Below are 26,660 nucleotides of genomic sequence, written 5' to 3'. Positions count from 1 at the left end.
TCCCATGTGCAAAGAGCAACTCAGAGAGTGTCAATGCAGTTTTATTTTAGCTTGCTTGTAGGAAAAAAGCAAAATAAACAAAGAAACTGTAAAGGGATATAGTCTCATCAAGAAAGTTGTGTATAGTATGTTTTCAGGGATCCTTCATCTTAAATTGTCGTGGAGTTCAGCATTGCTCTCTCCAATTTCAAACAAAATTGAATTTTATTAGTTGCTGAGCTGTGTACGTGATGCACCATGGGTTGTTCTTCCATGTGCAATTGCAGCTTTGTGGATTTCTCTGTTGGGCCTGGTCCTCTGAAAAGCAGGCATAACTAGAGGACTGCTCTGCTGAAATACTGTGCTCTGCTTCAAGATTGTTTTCATTTGGGGCAAAAATTCAACCACTGATATTACTGGGCTGAGAAACATAAGGCCTAAGTACTAATCTGAGGTTTCTTAGTCAGTTCTTGACTTCTCAGACCTTCACTGTTTTGCCATCTGCTGTAATTGAAAATTACCTTCTGCAGCCAAAGGGAAATTCTAATTTCTCAGCAAGCCATATGGGGTTATTAAGATCATTAAACCCTGGTATGCCATAATGCTGGGGCCAAAAGGACCACAGGGCATGTAAATATTGTGTGATTATTTTATAGCTTCAGACAGCAAGTCAGGAATTATGTTGATGGCTATCTTATGATGAAAAGTGGTGGTCAAGTAGGTTACTGCAGATGTTGCGTGGTGAGGTCAACCCATGGCACGTCTGCTCAGAGCTGTGATGGATGTGACAAGTGGTTTTCACAGTGTTTGATTGCAAAGGGTAAATCTTTTGTATCGGCCTGACAAAGGAACAGAACCCAGCTACTGTCCTCAGTTGTGCCAGTGATACTACAGGCAGCCTTAAATTCTGATATTAAGGAATCAGAGAATACAAGTTCTACTTTTCAGGAGGACCCAGATCTGGCTTCTCATCCAAGATGTGAAAGTGATGATATAACTTGCACTCCCTTTCTTCTCTTTAGAGTGGGAAAGCTATTCCCCTGAAGGTGTCTGTTCTTGACCACTTTAAAAACAAGTTACTGGAATCTTTCTCTACTTCCTCTATTTATCTAGTTGTGACCTTTCAGAAGATTTCTTGCTAGCAAACCCCACTTCTATTTGTTTGATCCAACTATGTGTGAGAATATCAGAGCTGCTTTTTGGTTAATAAGGCTTCAGGAATGAATGCAGGAGCTGTGAAATTTACATGCAATTAAAGAAGGAATCGTTCAGTAAATGCAAATAAATGCAGAAACTAATATTTTAATTTAGATTCGTGATTAGTGCCAAAGGATTACCAGCAAACCATTACAATGTGGTGATGACATAAAAACTCCATGGGAATAGAAATTCTATAGGCACTAGTTAACTGAAAGCTTGGAGTAATTTATTTGTTCTTTTTGAAAAGTATAGCTACTGATTATATTTCAAGTTTTGTCTTTATGTTAATTATGCCTCAGAACTCATTATTATTTTTGTTTATTTTACTGATATACTGTTGTGTCATTTCCTGCCTTTTCAATGTGACAACCATGGCCAGTAGATTTATTCCCATTTTGTGAGTTATTAAATGAATTATGTTGAAAATAGGCATTACTGATTGCCACTTTTCTTTGTGCTATGTAACTGCAGGAGCTAAGAACCAATTGTTATAATTATATATATGAAAAAAGAGTGAAGATTTTTTTCCCCATCACATCATTACTGCCTATAAGGCTGAGCATGTTTATATTTTCTAGCTTCGATCTTAAGGATCCCCTGAACTATGTAGGTGACTCACCTGCATATCCTTACCTACAGCATGACCAAAGCAATAAATTTATACCTGACTATTGTGGCTTAATGTCTCAAATTTTGAGAATTATTTCAATCTAAACACCAGTGCCACGTGTAACATGTTTTAATGATTCATCTTTTCTTGTTATTAGACTGATCCTTCCTGCACATTATTTTTTCACAGTCCCTGTCTAATTTTTGTTTCAGTCTTAGCAGTGTATCCAGTCAATACTTACTTTTGCCTACGTGAATGATTCAGAACATCATCAGGCTTCTTCAGTTTCAAGTAGCAGGCTACAAACTTTGTCTCAATAAAACGTGCAATACTGGAAATACCTTCTGGATATGTCTCTAGAGGATATTCTATAGCAGCACCTTTACTGCAAAGCTGCACAAGAAACAAAAAATGTTATTTACTAATGTTATAATACACTTTTTGTTAGGTAGAAATGCTTTTTGTAAATGATAAATGGAGGAAACTGACTTCTAAGTGAAATATACCCTGCCTTTAACTAGAGTTAGCACTACAAAAATCAGTACAAATACATGTGAACAGGCTATAAAATGCAGTGTCATCTTCCTGGAAGGGATAGTCGAGAGAGCAAATTAGAAGCTAAAAACTAAAAATAACTCTTAGGAAAGAAACTATATTGTCCCCCATTTTCAAAAGCAAGTGCTCAACTTCAGGCTCCCAAAATCTGTGGCTGTGTTGAGATGGAGGTCGAAGGAGGGACCTTGGACAGCCCACAGGTACTTCAGTAAGCCAGGGGTGAACTCTGCCATAGGCTCTGCTGCTGTTGTCCCATGGATAGGACCGCAAGAGTGATACAAAGCAAGGAAACCAGAAACTCTCCCTCTTGTTTAATGAGAGGACTAGCCCTTCCAGAAGTCTCCTCTAGAAAGTAAAAATGAGACCAACCATCTTTTCCCTCTTCTTGAGCCATATAGAATTTAGTAGAGAAACATCATATTTTCTGTTTAAAAAAAACCAAACAAACTCTTTTCCCAAAAGATAAATCACCTGCTGTTCATCACAGCCAGTGACTTTCTCATTAAATAATGTTCTGTTTCATAATGTGCATCATTAGAATTAGCTAACCCACATCTCAGAGTTTTGGAGAGCTGTCAGCACTGGCAGATCTATGATACTGGGCAGGACCACCTTTAGTCCTTAAATCTTTTTTTGTATTAATCTACAGGCATCCTGATTTTGGAATGTCGAAGAGTAGTAAAAATTAGCTTTTAGTTCTTAAGAAAATTCAGCTGTAAGCAATTAGATGCAACTATAACCTAATAGATTAAGTCTAAGAGCCTTGTCTTTAAGGACAATAACCATATAATGCTACTAATGAAAAATGCAATTGAATGTCCTTTGCTTGGATAAACATCCCTGCAAATGGGGGTATGACCAAGGGACTCTCAAGTGAGTTTGGTTTTGTCAGTCTCCACATATTTAAAATGGGAGTAGGATCTGGCCTGTTTGTCTAGCTGCTCATCACTAATTTAGTTATAATAACTAGTTTTTTGTGCCTACGTAGTTAAAATCTAGTAGTTGATCTTTGGGGGGGACAATGCCAACTCGGCAGTTTGAGATCTTTTTAGAAGATTAAATCTGTCAAGAAAAAATGCCCTTCTACATAGGTATTTTTCTACTTGCATGTGATCCTTAAAAGCAAGGATTATGGACAGGCATCCACACTGAGCACCTACAAAGCTAACCCTGTCTCTGAGGTTTTTGTGCATTGGTTAGGGTTCAGCTCAATTCCTTACAGGCAACAAGGGTCATTCAAGGAGTGTCCCCCTAGTTCAGGTGTGATAAATATTTTTTCTTTCACATCCCTTCTCCACCGAGTGAAGTTTCATTGTATCTAATAATAGCCATGCATTTAGGATTTTCTCTCATCTTGTTATCAGGAGAAGTTATAAATCAGAGAATTCATCACTTTTAACTTTGCTCATGCTGCCGTGTATATCTGCTGAAGTGTCTCGATGGGGAAGACATGCTGTGTGTAGCTAAAAGACCCAGAGAATTATGTTCCCATCAGTGAACATAAAAGTATCATCAAGTTTTTCTGTAATAACACTTTTCAGCTGAATTGGCTATGCTGTGACCTCTGTTAAATTTATGGGAATGAGAGATTTGAGGCTACTCCCTGGCCTTTCAAGTTCTTGAATGATTGTGAGAAGAAAAGAATCATTTAGGGATCCCTTCAGTATAAAGTGCTGCAATTTGGAGTTTCCTCGAGTCTTACTGCTGATATGAAGAGTTATGTTTAGACCTGTGTAACCCCCCAGTTATCTTTGACAAAAACCAAGACACGAGTCTCTGTAAACCATATCTGAACAGATAAGGATTCAGAAAATACATTTAAATACAGTTAAGATTTGGTTCTGTCGGGACTTCTCTAAGACACCTCAGAGTAAGAGTTCAAGGAAACTGGTCATAACTCAATCTTCAATCTCACAAAATCCAAGTAATATTTTAAAGCGATTTGCCTGGTTTTGGGACCACCTAGCTTGTATATTTTTTACATCCCAAACTCTCTCTTGATTTTTGTGAAGCATTTCTGCAGTGGATCAATGCGTTTGGGATAGACCCCCCCACGCCTGCTCCATACGAACAACATGTACCCAGAGTAAGATTCAACAGAATTTTACAGAAATGGCTCCTTTTGCACTAAGCAGGAAGGTTAAGATTACACAAAATGTCCCTAGTGTCTGATCTTAGTGAGAGGCACAATTAAATATACTCGGTGGTGAAAGGGACTTTTTTTGGTAGCAATATAGACACCAGTGGACTGGGTTTCTGCTGGGTCAACCATCTCAGGGCAGCTCAAAGAGCACCTAATTGTTTTCCAAACTGTGATGGAGATGATTCCTTCTGACTTTCATGATCCTTTGCTGTATTTTGCTGGTCTTTCTGATAAAAGGACTTGGCTATGCAGCAGGAGAAGGACTATTTCCTTGTGCTGTCCTGTCCTACACTGAATATTGAGTCTAATTGAGCATTTTTTTGGGGTTAGGCAAAGACAGTACCAGAAAAAAACCTGAGAAAGCTCAGTTGGGGAAGTTCCCAGGGAAGAAGTTGGACAGTAAGGGGCCAGTGAGCTGAGATTTTGCAGTGCAGGTGGGGATGTGGAGAAGAGTTATAGAAAGGCTCACATATGAGTTTCAAAGGGGAAGAGAAAAAGGAAAATTTCCTAGGGATCCAAAGGAGCCTCTCTAACTGCAGATTGTTATAACTTTGGGAAATCCTGTGGGACTGAGAATAAGGGAAGAAGAGAAAGGCTGTGCCATGCACAGACATAATGAGCAGGGAGGAGATTTGTTTGCAATTTTCATGTTTCACCTAGTAGAACTGAGTTTTCTTTATCTTGCTGTAGTTTGCAGTCCAGAACACTACCTTCAAAGATCAAAAGGGCTGTTGGTATTTTTGGAGTGTTTTAAGTAAAAGGTAAAAACAGCTCCATCTCATTCCTGTGAATACCTGAAGGTCTTGTCACAAGGACATTAAAATATAAATGTGGGTTTGGAGAGGGCCATTTTGTACCATTGAGGGTTTGTTTTCCCAGAGCTATGTCACAGAATTGTATTTGAACTGTAAACTGGGAAATTTGGGGTTACATCTTACCTAAGACTTCGGTGAGCTTTTGGTCTGCAGAAATTCTGCCAATATATCTTATAGAGGCTATGAAATTGAAACAAACAACTTAAACATTTGAAGATTTACAGCCAATCTGGGGTTAAAAACCTAAATGTCAGGTTTTTGTGTCCTTTACCACAGCTAGCAAGTCTAACAGTATTTTTTGCTTTCAGACTTAGTCTACCTGAGACTACTCCTGTCAGTCAACAGGAATATTTTTCCAAAAACTGAAAAAAAATCCTGCTGAAGAATATTTGTATTTTCTTAGGGTGTTTTTTATTAAACTGGAAACCATTGTGCAGACTTTCTGTATGTGCATCCTCTATAAGTCTGCTGAGATATCCCATTTAAAGTGTTAGCAAGTATATAAATGAAATGTCAGGAATGAAAGAAATGAATTGCCTGCAAGTTTTGTATTAGTGGTGAACTGGCACTAGTTATGTTACACTTCCACTGGTAAAGGAGGTTTCTGTTGCATCGTGTAGGATCCTATAAATATATTGCTGGAACCACAGTCATGTAAATGCTTGTGATCAAGTGCTTTGTCAAAGGTCAGAGAACAAGTCTGTGACTCTGTGAACTTAGCATAGATCTTGTTGTGGCATTGAGGCTTTAGTTTTGGCAGTAGAAAAGCAAGGATATTTTCTGAGTAAAGACCTCCCTTTAGCTAATAAGAAAGAGAGGAAAAGATCCCCTAAACCCACCATGGCTTTGATAAAAGTCTGGTGGCAATACTGATCACTAAGGTGGCTTCCTAGCTAGCATGTGTGTAATTGAAAGAATTAGAGCTCTGGTGATCTGTACGTTGGCATATTGGAACTTTTTCCTCTGGAAAAAAAAAAAAGGTGAAAAGTTCAGCTGTAAGAAACTGGCAATGGTAACAGTTTACTGATCACTTCTATAGGTTTGGGATATGTTAAGCTCAGGAACATGATTTGCTTTAAAGAAGATGCTCAGTAGATAACCATCTACATGTGTGGATATGGATACATATTTGATAGCAAATTTAGCTTGGGAAAACAAGCACATTTGGTTAAATGGTGTGTGGCAATGGGATTCGTTGGCAACTGCAGTCCCTCATGCTTTCTCTGCTAGACTGAAAGGGTTAAAAGTTAGTTTGTATACAGCAATAACCTGCTGGCCCTGCTGGAGCTGATTGCTTTGCTTTTTCTTCGCTATTAGTTTTCTTTTCTTAGCAGAGAAATGTTTCATCGCGCCTCTCCGTTTTAAAGATAACTTTGTGGTTTTCCCTGGAGTGATTTTTAGAGTGGCTAATCAGAGGGACAAACTTGAGAAGGGAAGAAATGTTTAATTAGTGCCTTTTCTTCTGACTAGCCAACATTCCTAGCCAGATGCCTTCTCTTCAAAACCATCCAAGTAATCAGCCTGGTAACGTCACTGTATTGCACACCAGGCACCTGACAAGTTGAACACTAACTGCATCCCAGAAAATGTCTGCTAAGGAATGCTGCTTCTGAAAATAACTTTCAACACCTGATAGCAAGCCTCATGCAGGGCTGAAAACAAAGTGCTTTTTGCATATTACCCTGTAATCCACTCCTTACTACTACTAGGCACTATGAAAAATGCTGCAGGAAATGAGCATAACAAGGAATGTGTTAACAGTGGTTTTGTCTCAGTGGAGAGAGAGAGAGAGAGAGAGAGAGAGAGAAAGAAAAATCAGGATGGAGAATAAGAAGAGAAAAGATTTTCTCTCTATGTGATTTCATGCAGCATAACTTTCCAGCTTCTATTCAAAGTCATTCTGACATCAGGGTATGCAATTTCAGTCAGCAGAGCAGGAATTGTATATAAACCTTCTGTGTTTATTGTTAATGAGATTTGTGTAAATAACTTGCTAGAAAACATACTGAAAAGATATAATTCACTTCTAAATTTGAATGCGGATGTCAGGTAAGAAGAACTAAATTTACAAGGCTTCCTGTAATGTGCTCTGCAATGGATAATTCAAATAATATGTAGGTATGATATTTCGGGCATATTAGCTGCTCTGTGCAGGGTTAGCACTGGACTCTGTAACAGTAATGTGGGTGCACGCTTGCTACCTGGGGCATATTACTGGTTACACAGGGCTGGCTGAGAGCCAAATCAACCTCAGGTATGCTAACTTAGGAGAAATTATCCTTATTTCTATTCAGAAAACCATTCTTTGCCAGAAAATTATGGTTCTGGCGAGTACTGACTTTATCAGATGCACCTGGGCTGCTTGCCCTCCCTGTGGGGTCTGGTGGGTGGGATTCAGCCTGCCCTCCCCACATGTCCTTTTGATTTATTTTTAAACCCTGTCTATGCCTGGGCTTAAATTCCTTCTTTGGCTACAACAGCATTTTTGCAGGATCCATAGGTACACGGAAAGGATTTGGTGACACCAACTGGGACAGAATGTTAGAGAAGTTCAAACCTAAATTATGGTTCTCAAAGGCTGACAGTTTTTGCATATCTGCCACTGTTTTGGCCTTTTGTGGAGACAAGAGCTCTCTGAAAAAGTGAGATTTCAAGTGCCCACCAAATTCAGAATATTTAGCAGTTTCATTTGTGCTGCTTTCTAGGAGGATGCTGCTTTATAAAAATAAACTTGATGTGAATCTTTCCCTCCCACAGAAGCTAACAATGTTCCTTGCAGCATTCCTAACCCAAAGTAATTCCTGTTTATTGGCCCAACTTTAAAGGCTTTACCTGCCTCCTCTGCAAACTAAGGTCTTTCTTCTGCTGCAAGTAATTTGCTTTGGAAGTATTAACTCAGGAACCAAGGAATACTTAGGAAAATATCATCCATTTGACTTCAGCTTAATCTGTGTTCTGCACTGTGAATCTGTGCCTCTCACTACCAATCCCTATTTTATGGAGTGTTCCCATTACCAGTACTGCCAAGATGAGGGGAATAGTCACAGAAGCAAAAAAAAAACCCAAAAAAAACCAGCCAAGAAAAAGCCCCCTCAAAAACAACCACAAAGCTCTCTAATGAAACATATTGTGGAATCAATATCCTACAGTAGTTTCCAGGGAACTTTGTATTCTGTGCAACACACTGAAATCTCTTTTACAGATTGCCTTTGTAACACAAAATCTGTCAGTCCTGCACTGCGAGTCCATCCAAAATCAAACCAAACTGAGGATGGTGTAAATGCTCCATGTGAACACCAAACAATCAGACAGAAGTCAAGACTGAGACCTGTACCTCCTCTTGATAGGATTGTAGTTCAAAATGCCTATTGGACTTTGAAACAAAAGCATCAGCCTGTTGATAGGGTTCACAGGAGGAACTGGCCAAAATCAATCTTTTCTTGGAGGCAACTGTCAGCTGGTGTGATGTGACTATATTGTGGCAAGATTTTGAGAGCTGTCATGATTGCTTGGAAAAAGCAATATAATTTCAGGCCAGCTAATTTAATCCCTTCGATGCCAAGAGATTTGCTGCTGCTAAGTCCAAACACAGAGATATCTCACAAGCACTTTTATTAAGGCAAACTATGTGAAAGGTTCGCTTGGTTTTGATGGACAGGATTATTAGGGAAAAGTGATAGTTTGCTGAGGCCTCATTTTCATGTCATTTCTGGATATGACGTGAAAATTAGCTGCAAGACCAGCTCTCCCCATTTCCCACCTTGGGATGGTGTTGGTTTGGTAACCTCCACCAAGAGTCCTCTCAATGGTGTTGTCAGCATTAGAAACACAGCACATATCCATGCCTCAGGAATAAACAGAAATAAAACTCTTCCCTAAAGTAATCTAACCAGAATTCATTCCCTGCTACTTTTTATTGTTTGGTTCACCTCTGTAAAGCTTTTCAGCATTTATATTCATTTTACACTGTCAAAAGCTGAACAGGAGTGAGATAACAAATGGTTCTGGTAGCAGCTGTCACCACCTACTGTCTGTGTATGCCTGTGTGAATCTCTAAATGGAAATAAAGTACTTTAATAACACATTTTCTCTAAACTGTCCTTATGGATAAAGTTACTCTCAAATCAGTCCGTGAACGCTTTCCAATTCGGTGCCCACTTCAGCCTGCATCTCTGCCTCTCCTCTGCAGAGGCTGTGTAGGTACACAGCAGTGTGATTTAAAGACATCTCGGATAGAAAATCCTTTAACAGCACACCTCCTGTGACTGCCACTTGCCTGCACCAGCTGCTTTTGCTGTTTGAACCTTCTCCTAACTTGCATAATTTTCTTGCTATAAATTCAGCTGATTGCCCACTGTGTTTTTGCTCTGGGTTATCTCTAGCCAGGAAGTGCCCAGAGCCACAAATTATACACCAATTGCTCTGCCCTCCCTGTTCCTGTACAGTACCTTCCAGGAGCAGATGGCAGCTGGGAGGATAAATACCTCCAATTTCTTACAGCCCAGAAAGTAAAAGGATCTGCACTTCGAGATGGGCTCTGAGGCACTGCTCTACACTGAGAGTGGTGGGGTGCATCCCATGTTGGCATTTGTTGTCACTGGGTGTCACAATGCCTGTGTTAGGCAGGAGGAGCTGTGGGGTTCAGGAATCTAAGGATTTTTAGCTGTCCAGCTTTCAGAGAAACCCTTTATGGCTCCAGCAGCAGTGACAGTGCATGATGTTGAGCCATAGGCCATGCATGGTGTTGGCTGTTGAGCCTGTGTCTTTCAAGATGGGCTAGTGCCTCATCCAAGGCTGTCCCAAGTATTTTTTTTCTTCTCTTTTTTCCTTTCTTATCTTACCTTCTGAGGAATCTACTATGGAGACTTTGTTTCCATTTTTCATGGATTGTAAAACGTCTGGTTTACATGTGTTTAGGTCAATGAGGCTTTTGTTTGTAAGTGACAAGAGGTGGGTGATGACTATTTTTTAATCAAATATACTGCTTAACTTTTACAAAGTATGGAGGATATAGTTGATGCTTTTTGAGCACCTGTCACCTCCAGGTAAATAATTTAATAACGTGAGAAAGCTAATTAGAGTTAATTGGAAATTGACTCATCTGCTTTGGCACTAAAGTGATTGGAAAGTATGGCCCGTTCTTTCTGGAATAGGGATTTTGTTCTAGTACACATGGGTGAGGAATTATATTGTTTTATGGTCAACACATAGTAATCTTCTGAGGAAAAAAGTACTTCGTAAGCCAGGTATGTAACAGCAGTTCAGGCATGAAGAACAGGGCACAGATCCTTATAGAAAAATAGCTGTGCAGTTCCTCAGCTTTATGTCATGGTGAGGGGCATACTGGAAATGTCTAGAAGATTAATAGATTCAAATTCAGTGATCAAAAAATGGGAACATGTCCAAATGGATCATTTTAACAGATTCCCACTCTATCCCATGGGCCAGTTTTGAGCCGTCTGTAAGCTAGATATTCCTGGTCTAAAATCTTCTGCAGCCATGAAAGACTGTAAGTATCAGTAGGGAAGAAAAAAAAAATCAATTCCTTCGCTTTGCAGCCTAAAAATATAGTGATGGGACCATAGGGAGAGAAAAACTGCTGATTACCAGGGCCTTTTTTTTCTTTTATTTATAATTTTTTTTTTAGGCAAGTTAAATGAGTAGGCCATGTTTAGGAAACTACTTTGTTATTGGAGGTTAAAAGAATATTTCTAGAGAGTGAAGTCAGCATCTCTCCCTCAGGCTTTGGGGGATTGGTGACTGCCATCTTTTATGTTCTCTGTCCAAGACCTGATGTACTCCCAGGAAGTTTCTAGAGGACTTGTGCTGATGATAAGGGTAGGTAATTTATGAGTATGATTTTTAGCTCTGGAAAATTGATGCTGAAAAGAAATATTTAGCCTTTCATATGCTCTGCCTTGAGGACTTCCATGGTGTTAAACTGTCTGGTCCTTACACAGCTCTTCTTGATAAGAGATGGTAGGGAAAACTATCTATAAAGTCCTGCTTTCTACTCCTTCCATTCCAGTGGATGACCAAGAATTCTAGTGTCCATGCTCCATAAACCAACAGATTACACATTGTTGTACACTGGTGGCTTCTTGGACCTCAAGACCCACCTGTAAAAGGAGACAGTGTTGGGAGAGAAAGGGCAAGCAGAAATGTGGCTGTGCCCCAGGCTTTGCAACAGCTAGCACTGATCTGATGGTCACAACGGGGAGCACATCCAAGGATCATAATCCTACAGTGCTCTCAGGGCTGCCCTTGCAACAAGACCTCTGAGAAGCCACCTGTACTTTTCTAATGGGCTCTACCAGTGGACAGACTGCTTCAAAAATTGATGGAAGGCATGGTTGAACCCTGCTGCCTGACTCTATGTTGGTGTCTAATTATGTCCACACGGCGCTGGTACCACAGCCACTTTCAAAACATTTGCTTTTTGCAGATAGTGTAGCCTGGAAGAAGGAGCTTGGTCTTGATAAAGCTTCCTCTGCAAGCAGCGAATCACAAGGCAAAAGTCACAAGGAAAAAAATCAGGAGGAAAGTTTCATCTAAAAACTCAAGGTGCACAAAAAAATGGCACTAATGTTTAACTCCCTGCCATAGGCACGGTGCCCATAGTAGCCATCTGTGGAAAATGGAGCTACTCCAGCTTGTGGAAGGCACCACAACAGCACTCTGGTCAATTAGTCACACGCTGTTTGAGGCCCTCACCTCACATGTGGGATGCATTTCATGCCTCTGAAGATGCTCTATGCTGAAGGCTGTGTGCTGAGGTTCTGTGGACTTCTTCCTGTCCACAGCAGTCGTGGAGCTTTCTCATTTATTTTTTAATCACGAGGGACGATTATTTTCAGAACAGCAGGGTCTGAAATTTAAATTTGCACAGGTTTCAAGCAGGCTGTTGTTTCTAAAGTCTTTTGCACTCTCTGATATTAGGAGATTTGTTTGAGACAAGATCTTTCAATCCCCATAAAGGTTGAATGTTATTTTGTAGCTAAGCTGTTAATAATTGGCTAGAGATTATATATATATATATATACACACACACACGTAGGTGGTTTCTACTGAGGTTTTAAGCTAAAGAATGATTTCTCATACCCTTCATATGCCAGTCCAGATGTTCAAGTTCTGTTTCCCTCCATTCCAACAGATGGATGCAAAAAATTTAGGGAAATTTACAGTGGTTCTCAATATACCATAAATAATGTACCATATTATTGAGCTAGGAAGTAGAAGAGCAAAGACGACTACCCCGATTTCTTCAGCTTTTTTCCTCACTGGCAACAGAAAGTACTTAACCCTTAAGCTCCAATGAGGAGAGTTCTCCAAGGGGAATTATTATTATTTTTTTTTTTCTCTGCCAGGCCAACTATAACACAGCTGACTAACACTAAATCCCTGCTGATTAATTTAATGGTAGCTAAATAGTGCAGAAATAGTGAGAAGCCACCAGTTCTCCTCTTGGTAATGCTGCCTTCCTGATGCCTGCTGTAATCAGCAACGTGCTGTCCAGCATATCTAAGTCCTGAAATTAAACAAGCATTTCAACTTTCTTCTCTGCCTAATAGTTTTATTTCCTTTTTCTTCCAAATCCAGTAATTTCAGTGCTAGACTTTCAGAACTGCCTGTTGTTTGCATACCTGAAAAACAACATGATCTAAAGAATGATCATGCCACGTGACTATATAGGTGGATCTAGAAAAGATGTTTTGGCTTAAAGAAGAGATGAAAAAGCAGAATATTTGCAATATGTAAGATAGCAGTAACTTTACTGATACTATTGAAATTTAATGCTCTGCACACAGTTTTCTGGATCAGTCTCTAATTCAAAATGTTGCCATGTCAGACTAAACCCTTAATTTCCAGAAATCGGAAAAATGTCTGTAAATGTTTTGCACCAGAAACTACAAATTTGATTTTTCTGACCTTTGAGCTTGTTACATACCACGTGTCTCTTTGCTCATGTGGAATGCAGAGGATTTTTTGTTAATTTCTTCAAAAAGAAACAGGCACAAGAACCACGGTTCCAATCTCAGCAGCCTGTTTTCTGGTTTTCCCTGCATCATCTCCAGTTTGTCTATACCTGAGTAAACAGACAAATTTGAGATGGTGCAGAGAAAAGCAACAAAATGATACAGGAGTTTAGAAAACATGGTCTGGGAGGAAATGCAAAGATGATTGAATTTATTTAATTTAGAGAAGACTGCAGAGAGTTTTGCTAAGAAGTTGAAAGTACAGAGAGAATAGGGTGGTTAATTGCTCTTCATGTCAAATAAGGATACAGAAAATATTATGGGCTATTTTGCACAGTGGAAGATTGGGAAGAACTTTCTATCAGCCCTCTGATATAGACGAGAAATCTGTTCTCACTGGAGATGTTTAGAAACAGGATATGAAACTGTCTTTCGAGGATCATCTGGTTTTTACTTCTGAGGAGAACTGGATCAAGAGACTGCTGAGAAGCACCAGCCCTACAATTCTGTAGTTTCCCAATCAGTCTGTCCACAATCCTAGGAAGGAATTCTTTAATCTCTACTTATTCTTTCATCTGGATGCCTATTAGCTAGCCTCTCTATTTCCTCTTAGGAGGAGACAAGTAATCCTTTCCTCTGGAGTGATGAGTGGTTTTGTTCCCATCACAGCTCATTTCTGAATGTAGGGGAAAAAAAAAACCAAGCAGGAAGAATGGCACTTTCTAATTTTACTCACCCACTGCTACAATATTTATTGTTTTAAAATAAAATGTTTTCAGAGTTGTAGAAAAAAATTAAGAGGTTATTCTCTTGTCACCTGCAAACCTCTAATGCTTTCCAAATGCTTTTGAATTAAGTTTGGCTGTACAGCACTGGAACAAGTATAGTTGGACCCTTTTGCAAGATGTCAAGTACATAGCTGAAGTGATTGGGGTCAGAGTGGAGATAAAGCATTGAGGAGAGTCCAGAGAGTCTAGCTTGCAAATCCTCTAATCACCAACCATATTCTTGTAAAGTGGGAAGTGTCTTTTTTTAGTTTGTATTTTTTTTTTTTTTTTATTGGAGAAGCAGACATTGGCATTTAAAATGCTTACAGCTACAGAGTGTTTTTTTTACACCCTGTGTCATGGAAGAAGTCAAGCCCTCATTTGCCCAGTAAATGTTGGCAGCTGGGTTAATTGTGAGAATATGGGGCATCTTTCAAGGTTTATAAGACATCTATGTGCTTGGAGATACTGTTCTCAAAACGCTCTAATGCTACCTCTATGAAAGCAGCCTTTGGCTGCAGAGTGCTACTATTTAACAGGTTTAACATTACTAAAAATTGAGAGGCCTGATGCCATTATTAAATTTCATTCTGCACACAAGCAAACAGTTTATCATAGTCTGTTCCCAGCAATTGTAATCCAATTTTTGTTATCTTACATTGTTTAAAAAGAGAGAGGGAGAAAGAAAGAAAGATACTGTACATCAATCTGATAAAAATGTTTAAATAACTGGTGCTTTTTTGTGATTATGTCAGTTTTACAGCAGCATTATGGAAACACGACAGGGTAACTAAAATCTGATTATGTCTAAGTCCTTGTCCATTAAGTGATTATTATGAACCATGACTTCTACGGGGACATTATGAATTACATGGTCATAATACAGGGGATTTCCAATATAATTAACTGAGATTAGCAGCACTAGAGAAATCTGGGAATAATGATACAACTTTGAACAGTCAGTTTTACTGTAAATGTTGCTGGCTCTGGCTTCCAGGAACCAGGAGGCTGGTGGATGTAACCATGACCCACCTGCTGGGGTTTTCTGTACCTCCTTTCTCTTCCCTCTTCCCTTCCATGAAATTAATTATAACCTTGCCAGTGTGGTAAGAACTCCCTCTTTCACTCTTCTCATATCATATTGGTAAAATTTAAGGCTGGCTAAGATTTTCAAAAACACCGGAGGTCTTTAGATACCCACTTTTGGGGCCTCAGCCTGAAAATGGAAAGGGCTCTGCTTTTGAAAACATAGAAAAATCTACTTACTGAATAAGAGATCTGTTTAAAGACAGCTCAAATTTGAGCACTTAAAGGCAGACAGTAATGAAAATCATAGATTAGCTTCAAAGATCATAATCGAGGTTGTATTATTTCTTTAGCATCTCAGGCTGGCAAGTAGTCTTTTCTTCCATAAAGAGCTCTTAACTCCTGATGAGAAAGCTGTGTCCAGGGGGAGTTGCTCACTGCTGGACCTCTCCTTCCTCGTGCAGGGAAAAAAAAAGGATTTCCACAAATATCCAGTGGCCATCTTCCAGTTTTAAGAGTAAAAAGGCAAATGAAATGCATGATGGAAAAGCTATAGGGGGAAAAAAAAGAGACCAGAACAGACTTTCTGTTTAATCAAAAGACTAAAAGTGCTTCATCCAGTAGTGCATGGGCAGCTGGAGTAGACTCAGAACTTCTCTGATTATTCAGATCACACAGAATCACAGAACGGTTTGGGTTGGGAGGGACCTTAAGGATAATCTAGTTCAAAGCCCTCTGCCATGGGCAGTGACACCTTCCACTAGACCAGGTTGCTCCAAGCCCCATCCAACCTGGTCTTGAACACTTCTATGGAGGGGGAATTCCTTGATAGAGCTAGGATTAAAAAGAGGAGCTTCTTCTTTTTTTTTCCCCCCCCCTCTATGAGATTTAAGTTTCCTCCATCTATACAGTTGAAGACTTAAAGAAAATACAGAATCACCTGAGATTTCTTTGTGCAGTCCAGTGCCTCTCTCCTTCTGGGATTTATTTGTAGCTCTTAATTTTCAGATTTCACATGAAATTGTATCTGAGGATTTGTATTAAACCATGCACATCCCAAGTTTGTTCTCCTTGTTCACTTTTGATATTGTTACACCCAGTTAGTACAATGACAGCCTTTCATTTACTTTGCTATGGTGATGGTACATCTCTAACCTCTTCTCTCCCATGCTGTTGAGAGCTGCTCCACTGCAGCTGCGTAGTTGTTCTCCCTGTAGTGAGAGCTGGCTGCCTTGCATGTTGTTTTGGTGTGTAAAAAAATCATTGTATCCTGATTTTCAAGAGCTGGTAAGCTGTAACTGAGGTCAGAGATAGGAAATAAATAATCAGGCAGAGTGGATGTGTTCCAGAGGGGCATAAGCTCCAACTGGGGTCCCAGCTTTGCTGCATTTGAACTGCATATTGGAGTTTCAAAGCCATTTCTTATTGAACCATCTGCAAAGGATACCAGTGTTGGTATGAAGAAGCAATCATCCCCCAGTAGTTAACATCCCAATTCTCAGTTCAGGGAACCATTAGTAGATGACTAACTGGTACAAAAAAGTGCAGAACCAAGCTTGGAAGCCTCCTCTCAACACCAGCTCCTGTACAATAGGAAAGGTGACTTGATCTGCATTTAAACTCATAATTGAGCTCAGATTCAAAAGAGATGTTCCTTTCCACCTACCCCTGCTGACTTCAGAGTGAAAAGGTGGATGGCACAGGTAATTTACTTCTCAGGTTTTCAATCAGTTATGAAAAGTTTAATTGTAAATAGCTTTAATGATGAGCATTTCTCAGAATGGTTTGTTAAGCAGCACTACTCAGCCTTTAACCTTGTGTTATTGTTCAACAGACCTCTGCATGTTTAGCTCCAGCTTAACGTACTTAACTACAGGCACAGATTGTACAAAGGAAAGATACATAATAAATGCATTTCTACTCTGCCAGAAACAGATTTTCAACAGTAAGCAACTTGTTGACTTTTATTGAGGGCCCTGCAGCATGCACTGCTGCACTCCTAAAAGCTGCCAGAATGTGTCCTGGATGCTGTGGCAAAGTGAACCTTTCCTGTCAGGGGCAATGGGCATTGAGCAATGGGCAGAAACAGAGGGAGAGGGGTAAAGGGAAGAGGCAAAGGCCTTTTAGGTCATATGAGAAGTTGATACTGAGATTTAGTGTAAATAGGGTTTCAGATCTTTGTCATGTTTCCCACCCCCTGCCCTGGCTAAGCTAGGTTGCAGCCAGGATTGTCACCAGCCCTGAAGCAGGAAACTTCTGGATTTTGACATTTGTTCACAACCTGCAGGCTGAAAACTTTACTGTAGCAGAACTGCCTGTGGAAAAACCCATTCCTTCTTCCATGACTGCAAGAGAAAGATTGAGAGGTGAGGGGATAATTGTGTGATTTAAGGTAATTTCAGCAGTCTTTCTTCAGCTTTGTGCTGAGCAATCACAATTCCTACTGAGTTCAATGAGGATAGAAAACCACTGGCCCTTCCCAGATAGTGGTCTGCACTTGTCAGAATAGAGCTCAAAGGAATCATATTTATAGCAAGCTATTTTGAATGGCAGCAGTAAAGCAGCTGGAAAAGGCTAATGTACTTGCATCTGGCAGCAATTTTACCTGTTTGTAAGACATTCAATCCCTTTTTAAAACAAACCATAGCATAGCCTAAAGATTGGAGGCTGCATTTTTCAGTGCTGGCTTCAGCACTAGGTAATTTAGGAAATTATGATTTATCTTCACTGTGCAGTGAAGCAGAGATACTCCAGCCAACACCAGAACCAGCTGAGGGGATGAGCCTGATAGTCTTGGTGCCATGTCATGCCAGGAAAATATCATATGGGACCTGTGGTGGACCTCAATGTGGCCCCGCATTGTGGGGCTGTGCCCTGTTCTGGAGGGGCAACACAGGACTTTTACAGCCTCTTGGGTGGGCTGTTCACTGAAGGTTCTATAGAACTCTAGAAAATGGGATTTAAGTGTCTACATCAGATAAAAGTTTGCAAGAATTTTCTTCTGACCAGCCATGTAATACCGAGGAGCCCTCAAGGAAAATTAATATACTCTTCTCCACACCAGAAAGCTCCCAAAGGCAAAGCTCTATATCTGATGGGAGGCTGATATCAGCTTGAATGGGAAATTGGCTGGTCGAGCTGTTTGCTGAGAGACTGCTTTAAAAAGTTTAAAATAATTTATCATGGAATAGAAAAAAGAGAGCATAAACTGTGAAATACAGACTGATAAGTCTTTAATCACTTACGGACATTTTTCTGGTACCAGCACCTGGAATAAACTTTGCTGTATGAAGTGGATTTATGTAGCTCCTATTGTATTTTTAGGTATTCAAGCTGATTAACGTGTCTTGGGGTTGTGCAATGGAAGCACATTATAACTCAGGCAGGCTGGCTTTAATCACTGCCTCAATAAAAAAAAACAAAACACATTTCCAGGGAAAAGCTTTTAGAAAATCATTATCTTTGTCAGTTAAGTATTTTCCTGAGGCTTTGGTTAAAATGTCTGGTTTTTATTTTGGAAACGTTTACTGTAAAATGCTTCTAATGAATCACTATGCAGGGGAATACAGACAGACAATTTAGCTCTGTAGTCAGAAGGAAACTACTCCAAAATGGAGCTCTCAGGAATGCTCTTCCTGATCAGTCATAAACAAGTTCAGCTCTCTGCATACTTGAGGGTTAATCTTTGCCAAGACACCTCTGTCCTTGGCACTGCATGCTCAGTATTTTGTTGGATGTATCAGTAAAGAAAGTACATTTATTCAAATGGAAAGTCTTACATGAAAAAAAACCAAAAAACAAACACACAGACACACACAAAAACAAAAACAAAAATGCAAAAGGAAAAAAACATATGATAGTTTATATTTTAAAATCTGCTGGGTTTGTCTGTTGATTTTCCCTTCTTGGGGAGAGTGGCCTGCCTACTAGATATTGTAAACTTCCTTATGTGAATGATCTTACGAGCCCTCTTAGTTATGCTTTTTGTTCTGTATCTAGTTTGATTCTGCTTTCAACACCTTTGCTATTATCTCACATCAGAGCAGAGAAGAACCAGCTGATAAATCACACTGGCACTTCAGCTGGCACCTATTGTTAAATTCTTTGCCAGTTCTTTGATGAGGCCTTTTTCCTTCAGAATTTAAACTTTGATTTCAAACAAAAAAGCTTTTGCCCTTTCAGCTGTGAAGTAAAACCTTTCTAAACACCAAAGGCTTCAGTTTTATCTTCCTGAATCTGCATATAGCCAGGCAGAACCACTGGGCTACATTCAGCATTGATTTAAGTGGAGTGACAGGAGAGAAATTTCTTCTAGTAGTTCTCAGAGGGGGTTAAGCAGCTTTGAAATGAAACCATTACCTTGGCATTAGCAGCTCTTTGGTACATGGATTCTGTGGGGCTGCATTTCAGAAAAAAGGTCTGTTTCTCAATTTCAGTAAAATCTTTCAGCAGACAGTACAAGTTGCTGTTTCTGAGGATCACAGTTGCCTTTTATGGCAGAGGCTGTGGAGGAAGAAGGAAATTCAAGGAGAGATTTCAGCCCAGGGAGATCTCTGAACAATAACTCTAAGCATCCTAGCTACCAAACAATCTGCAGAGAATGGCTTCAGGTGAGGAGCAAGTAGTGGTTCAGCTTGCTGGTTCTCCAGTGCCACCCTGCTGGGGACTCCAAACCTTGCATGGCTGGGAGGTCTAGGGGAACGGTACAGCAGCTAGGAAGCAGAAAGGAGACTCAGCAGTTATGTTTCTTACTCTGAAGCAGGTTACAGTGACCATTTGATTACAGCCAAACTGGACTGATGCTCTGACATTGAATGTGCCCCATAAATGCCTTACTAAAACTCAGACACAAATTAGGCATCAGATCAGGACACAGCTCTAATTCCCCCTACCTGATCAGAACTGGCAGAGATTTCTGTTGTCACTGTTTTGTTTTGTTTTCACTTCCTCTGCACATAAGGTACAAGCTGCCTTGTTCAGAATGGTCTGGCTGTACCTCATCTGCTGTCCTTAAAGCTCTAGTCATTAGTGGTCCATTTGTGTTTTGTGATCTCTGTTGTGAATATCCAATGCTCCAGTGTTTCTAGAGGATGACATCACAAGATTTTTGAGATAGAGTATGACTATATCAGCAACACACATACATTTTGTGTAAAGATATCCCATCTGTCTTTCACTGTGCACACTTGTGTACCAGCAGCTGTATAGTGGTGTTAGCCTGATACCCCACCATGGCTAATTCACCCTGCTAGAAGACACATATAATGACAACTGCCATATTTATATAGTACTTAGACAGTGATGGGACTTTTCCAGGAAGTTATAGGAACCAAACTCTTTCATCTATAATAATCTTTTTCTCCCAGAAGGCCATTTGAAGTCACAGGACAGACATCTGCTACAGTTCATTTCAATGCAAATGTTGGACCAGGCAAAACTGCATCCCAATCTATGGAGCAAGTGTAAGAAAATTGTACCACTGGTACTTGTACAAGTGTTATCCCACAACTTCAATGTCCTCTAGTACAGACAGAGAAATATAGTACTATAACAAAACACATCCAAAGCCCCACAATAGATAGGTCATTAGCTGCCCTCCTCTGTAATAATTTCACTTCTATTGAATTTCAGATATCCTGATCCATCTCTAAGGTGAGGGTGCTCCAGTTTTATCACTTAAAAATGAAGCAAGATTTATCTGTATTAGATTTACAGACAGACTTTCTGAATGAGCATGTGCACTGACAGCAGCTATGCTGAGATCTGAACTGGCCATTTTTCCAGTCCATCTTTCAGCAGGATGACTTTTTAAGCACTTCCTTTACTGCTGAATACCACAAAGGCTCAGACAATCTATTGATGACGAAGGTCAGCACCTTCTTTAGCAGCCCATAAAGTGAGTCTTTCACAATCAGGTTTCAGAATTTTTAAGATTCTAGCCATTTCTTTAGGCAATGAAGCAACCTAGTTCTTTCATCTTGCTATTTTTATTGTTTGAAAGCCTGAGTCACATCTGATCTTTTTTATTTTTAGTTTTTGTTTGAGGAAAAAACCCCCCTTAATGTATCTTTTTTGTTCAGTACTCTTATTTCTTTGTGACAGACATAAGTAATGGCTCATTCAGTGCAAAATCAGAAGTCCTTACATTTTTCTTGCTGTGATAAGGGCACACTTGCCATTATTACAGCTGCATTGTCCACATTGCTGCAGTAAAGGTTTTGTCAGCACTTCCCCTCTAAACACGATTTTTACTCACTGTATTTCACCTGTTTATATAAATAAGAATAATAAATTGGCCTCTGGGCTGAAATTTGGCAATATTAATTGTGGTTTGTTCATAGTTTGGAAGGGTTCCACCAAATTTTCCTAATTGCTCGTTGAGGCTGAAATTCACCTATTAATTGTTTACCTGGTGCTGAGCACAATGAATCACTAATCTCATTAGGCTCTAGACATAAGAAAAATATTAAACTGTATTAAGAATTACTGTTCACAGTTAGCAAACAGCCAGTTCACTACACTGTCTTATGCAAGGACATTAAGCTTGGGCTTACTGTTCCAAGTAACACTACTCCATTTTTTCCTGTTCCTTGCAGTAGGTTATGGAAGTTGATGAAAGTTGAAGGTAAATGTGACAAGAAGCAAAAGGTAAGAAACAAATCCTGTTTAAAATAATTAATATGTCTTTAAGGGTAATGTGCAAAAAAGAAACGGGGAATGCAATTAAAGTAATAAAGAGAAGTTTTCACAAGGTATGTTAATAATGTGATTGTCATTGTCTTCTTGAAGAGTGCTTAAATGCAGAAAGGAAAGGAGGGCATGAAGATCACTGTCATGTCCAGGAATCCAGAAGTCTTCTAGGAAACAGGCATTGACTGAGCAAAAAAAGGAAAACAGATAAATCCCTATTCCCACCAACTTCTTTAGAATAATTATTGGCTCTATTGCCTCTCCCTCTTGAATCTTTTCCTTTTTTTCAGTCTATATTTTATCTGTCTTATACTTCAGTTTCTTGCAGTAAGGATGTGGACAGCCATAGTTCCACAGAGCCAGCTGGAGTGATTTAAGGTGCTGCTTTTCCCAGTGGGTCAATGTGACCCTTCTAGTGCAGTTCTGTGAAAATTGAAACAGCTCAGGGTAAACAGACTCACACATGTACCTGGGATCTGAGTGAATCTGTTTCATTAGGCACTGACGCAGGCTGAGAAGGTATATGCCATGAGCTAGGAGTACCCAGTATGGGAGAGAGGAGAAAGAGGGGAACAGGCAGAACTGGGAAATTTCTGCTCTTTCTGCTTTCTCTACTGAAAGGCCATCATATGTATTTATTTGGTTTGTTGGCTTGGCCAAGACTGCATGCTTTGGCAGAGGGCTCCTAGTCTATAAACAGCATTAAAGTATTTTTTTAGGCTTTAAGGCAGCATCTTAAAAGTCTATAGTACTCACTGAAATGGCTGAGCCAATCCCACAGGATAGCTAAAACAAAGCTCCTAATATTTTCCATTTCTTTGGGGCTTCTTCCCGTCCATGCATTCTTTAAAGTCTTATTTTAAACCTTTATATTATTGAGTATCACAGCAAAAGTTAACTGCTAAAGAATTAACACAAAATTAGGCCCCTCGGTTAACTGTTTCTTACTGTGGAGATGCACAAGGTTCTTATTGACAAGTTGTTTGAACAGAATTAGAGCTGTAAAAAGGCAGTAGGCTAACGACTACAATTATAATTCAAAATCAAGAAGGAACCAGAATCTCCCCAGCACCATATGTCAGGACAGTGAAGCAAAGCAAATACAGAGAAGAAGCATCAGTGATCACAACCTGGAAGAAGGAAAAGGAAGATTCAGTACAGAGTGAGGGCTCAGGATACGTGCTTGGTAAGTAGTGTGACTAAGGGGAAGGGAAGGGAGAGAAATGAAGGACGTTTTCTGCACGTGTTTTTTAGGCACTGCATAGCTGTCTTCCTTACACTCCCTCCTGGTGAAATACTCCCTCGAAAAGTGTGGGAGAAAAATACTGAGAGACAAAGGAGACAGCAGGGAAACCATCCCAGCTCCGCGTACTGATGTCATCCCATTAGCACAAAGCCCTGTATTGTCAATTAGGAAAAGCAGGGCAGTGCTGTGTGTGACAGGGCCGAGCAGCCTGGCTGGCCTTCCTCGGCTGGGCCCAGCAGCTCAGCCCCGCGGGAGCAGAGCCGCTCGTCTTCCCAGCGCCGCGGCTGCTGAGAGGAGACCCGGAGAGACAACAGAAATCTTGACGTGTAGGTTTCTACAGCAGGCTTCTGAAAAGTGGGGTTGCGAGAACAAATAAACAGGCCAGTGAGGTTAGGGTAATCCCTAAATGAAAAGGAATGCAAAGATTGGTCCTACAATTGTGCTGAAAAAGCTTGAGATTTTTTATTTATTTTTTTGGGGGGTACTGCAATATTTCCTAATTCTGTTGGGAAGACAAGAAAGCAATTTTTGAAGAGATTACAAAGCAAACGTCCAAGTGTCCTACTTGCTCTCATTCTGAAGGAGATGAAGAACTATTGATTTTCTGAAAAGATTGCTTTGAAGTGGTGGGAGCTGAGTAGTTCTAAAGAACGAGTGTAGAGGGGCAAAGTTTGGTTTAGGAGGGTTGCTGCAGCCTTTGCTGTGGGTTTGATTAGATCTGCCAATGTGCCATTAAGAGGTCTGCATTTCAAAACTGCTCTGGGCAGCCTTGCCTCCAGTACAAGGCAGGAATTCAATGAGAGTACAGAGAGCACTCTTTTTCCCTTCAAAAAATAATCACATTCCTGTGGGACCAGGCCCTAGGAAAACCCAGACTTGGAGGAGACATCATCGAACCTTTAACAACTTCCATTACCTCATGTGTGGTACACAGAGCATACCAGCCATCAGATTGACAGCAAAGAAGGTGCCTGACACCTTGCACTGAGATCAAGCAAGTAGCAGGAGAATTGTGGCTGAGGATACAGATCCTTTTCTTGCTCTAGCTGTACCAGACAAACAGGTTACCATGAATGAAGGTTACTAGAATGAAGCTGGGGTATACAGGATCTTGGCAAATCATTGCTAGAGCTTTGTAAGTCACTAGTTTTATTCGACATCTAGTAAAAAAAATGTAAAATTTTTCTTTGTGTGCCTAATTCTTTGCTCTCGTAATAACTACAAACAACTCCCCGGATCAAAGTCAACTGAAAAAAGCGAGAGGGAGCAAAGGAAGGCAGGAGAATAGGGAGAAGAAAAGGAAGTCAGTAAGCAGGGCTCTGAGAAGCTAAGAAAAGGATTAAAAAGGCCATCATAACAAGAGGCAAGATGAATTTTAGTGGACTGAGGGGCTGTTTTCCTTCTGATTGTCCTTCCATATTGCTCCACTTCTCCATAGGGGGAATCTCCCTAGGTAGATGTCATTAACTGGAATTCCTTTTTCTCATCTTTTATTGTTATGGCTTTTATTTCTTTAGTTGTTCTGTTCTTTAGGGCTGTTATACCTGATTTTCAATGTAAGAGCAATAAATAGAAACAAAAGTGTAAAAACAGTAGAGTACAATCCAGGGTGAGGGAACAAAGGAACAGGCAGAAGATGCTGGCAAGTCCCTCCTGTTCTACTCCGAATAAGGATGCTTTTGCAGCAGAGGTCCATGGAGACCATGACCTGAATGCAAAGTGGGAAATCTTAAAGACCTACTGCAGATCTTCCATTGGTATAAATTAACACTGATCAGTCCCAGAGATTTTAGCAGGTTTGGAAAGATGGAAGCTGATGATCCTTGTGACCATAAACAGGTCAGAAATTCATTTTTGCAAAGACCAGATGAACAATATGCCTCTATACATCAGCAAACAAAGCAAAGTTCTCTTTTGCCAAGTCAGCTACTGAGTTTCAGTGACCCCAGAAATACAATTTGTCTTGAAGCTTCTGCTCAAGTGACCCTTAAAGGCAGTACTGAAATTCTTCTGCTTGGGTAATGAAGGCTAATAGAGGGGCACTGGTGGGAGGCACCGACACATTCATGCATATGAAACCAGATGTACATCTAGAACCTGAGATTGTTCTGATGCCATGAAAAGAAATGCAGAACTTAACCCTTTTTAAACTTTCAGAGCTGTTTCTAAACTCAGGCATCCCTGCAGTGAGTGATGGTTAAACAAGATCTTTGTAAAAAAACAAGCCAAAATAAGGTGGTTAGTTTCCAATCCAGTATTTGCCAGCAACAAGCTATCTTAACAGTTAGTGTTCACTGAAGATAAGGGCTAACATGAAACCTAGAGTTGGCCTTATTGAGGGGATTATATATGCAGCAGTGAAAACACCAGGGTGCACAGAAGAAAAAAGAGAAACTTTTCCGGTGGCAATAAGACCTGTTGAAATAGCCCAAGTATCATCATCAGGGACTAATCTGGCTTGGAGTCTGCTTGATTAAAAATAAGAGACAATAATTTTCTTATGGCTCCATAATTCAATTGAATAACTCAGTTTGTTATCTAATACTACTTTGTCATACAGAATGATCTGTATGTTGAAAGCCTTGCTCAGGCATAAACTAATCAATTTTCATGGCAGGACCAGTCCTGTGAAGTGCTGTGCTTCTACAACATAAGAGAAATCGAGGAAGTACAATAACTCACAGGGTGAAGCTGAATTTCCCATTAGATAAGTAATTAAATATGATGAGTCCCACTGGGATGCAGAGATGTTAAACAGAGGTATTAAATGAGTTAGCCATAGCTGTGCATCGGGCCCTCCTTGCCTCCTGATTCAGAGCACAATGGTGGCAGCTGTCACTGACCCATCCTCCTTCATACCACCAGTACAGCTGCCCTCTATTAATGGTATATTTCCAAGGGATTTAATCTTAGGTACAGTATTCCTGCAGTATTACCAGACAGAATGAGGCACAATTCAGGACTCAGAATATATGATAAAGCATTTGGGTATTTTATCTATCCACCTCTAGATTTCACTAGCTTCTTTAGCAAATACTCAAGTTATGCTTATTCCATTTCTCACAGTGGGGAATAATGAACTTAAAATATTCCTAGGGGGAAAAAAAAGCTTGAGAGGAAGGAAAAACAGAAAAGTGGGAAGATAAAAAACTTATGTGATGCCTGGTGAAGCACAAGTCAGTAATTTAAGGACTATGTTAATTAAAAAATATTTTAATACTTTCCAAAGACCTCATTACAAACCTAGAAAATATAGAGTTAGGGTTTCTGGAGGTTTGTTTTAACCACTGTATTGCAGCTGTACATTTTTTGCTTAGTAGCTTTGTAATTTGATGTGCAAAGATGTAATAGTGGCAGCTGAAGCATATCCAGTAACAACTGAGAGCTAAAGCACCCACAGGTGAGAGCTCCTGACAGGCAGAGCTTCCATTCAGCAACTTTGTCCAGGCAATAGAGCTGTAACAAAAAAGCGAGCAAGGAAGAAAAAGCTGCAAAAAAGGACTGGCTGAAATAGCTCTGATTAACATTCAAGGCAGTTCTTTTTCTTTGACAGCTTTAAGTTTCCTTAGTATGGCTTCTGGTTTTAGTTCCTTCTTTTAGCTTGGTGCTTTCATTTTTCAGAGATGAAATTGCCTTTTGTGCAATTCTTTTAA

The 26,660-nt window shown here is 40.0% G+C and overlaps 1 protein-coding gene across 1 annotated transcript in view; it reads right to left on the bottom strand.

Moving 5' to 3' along the window:
* The window catches only part of SPATA16 (spermatogenesis associated 16), a 206,992-nt gene that overhangs the window by 58,102 nt on the left and 122,230 nt on the right, over positions 1-26,660 (bottom strand). The window contains 1 exon segment of the mRNA XM_051626587.1: positions 2,031-2,182. Within this exon segment, the coding sequence (XP_051482547.1) occupies positions 2,031-2,182 (152 nt within the window).

This window comes from Apus apus, chromosome 8 (assembly GCF_020740795.1).
Source record: "Apus apus isolate bApuApu2 chromosome 8, bApuApu2.pri.cur, whole genome shotgun sequence".
In the NCBI taxonomy this organism is placed as follows: domain Eukaryota; kingdom Metazoa; phylum Chordata; class Aves; order Apodiformes; family Apodidae; genus Apus; species Apus apus.
Note: the sequence above shows the minus strand (reverse complement) of the source record. Positions and strands in the feature narration are given on the sequence as shown.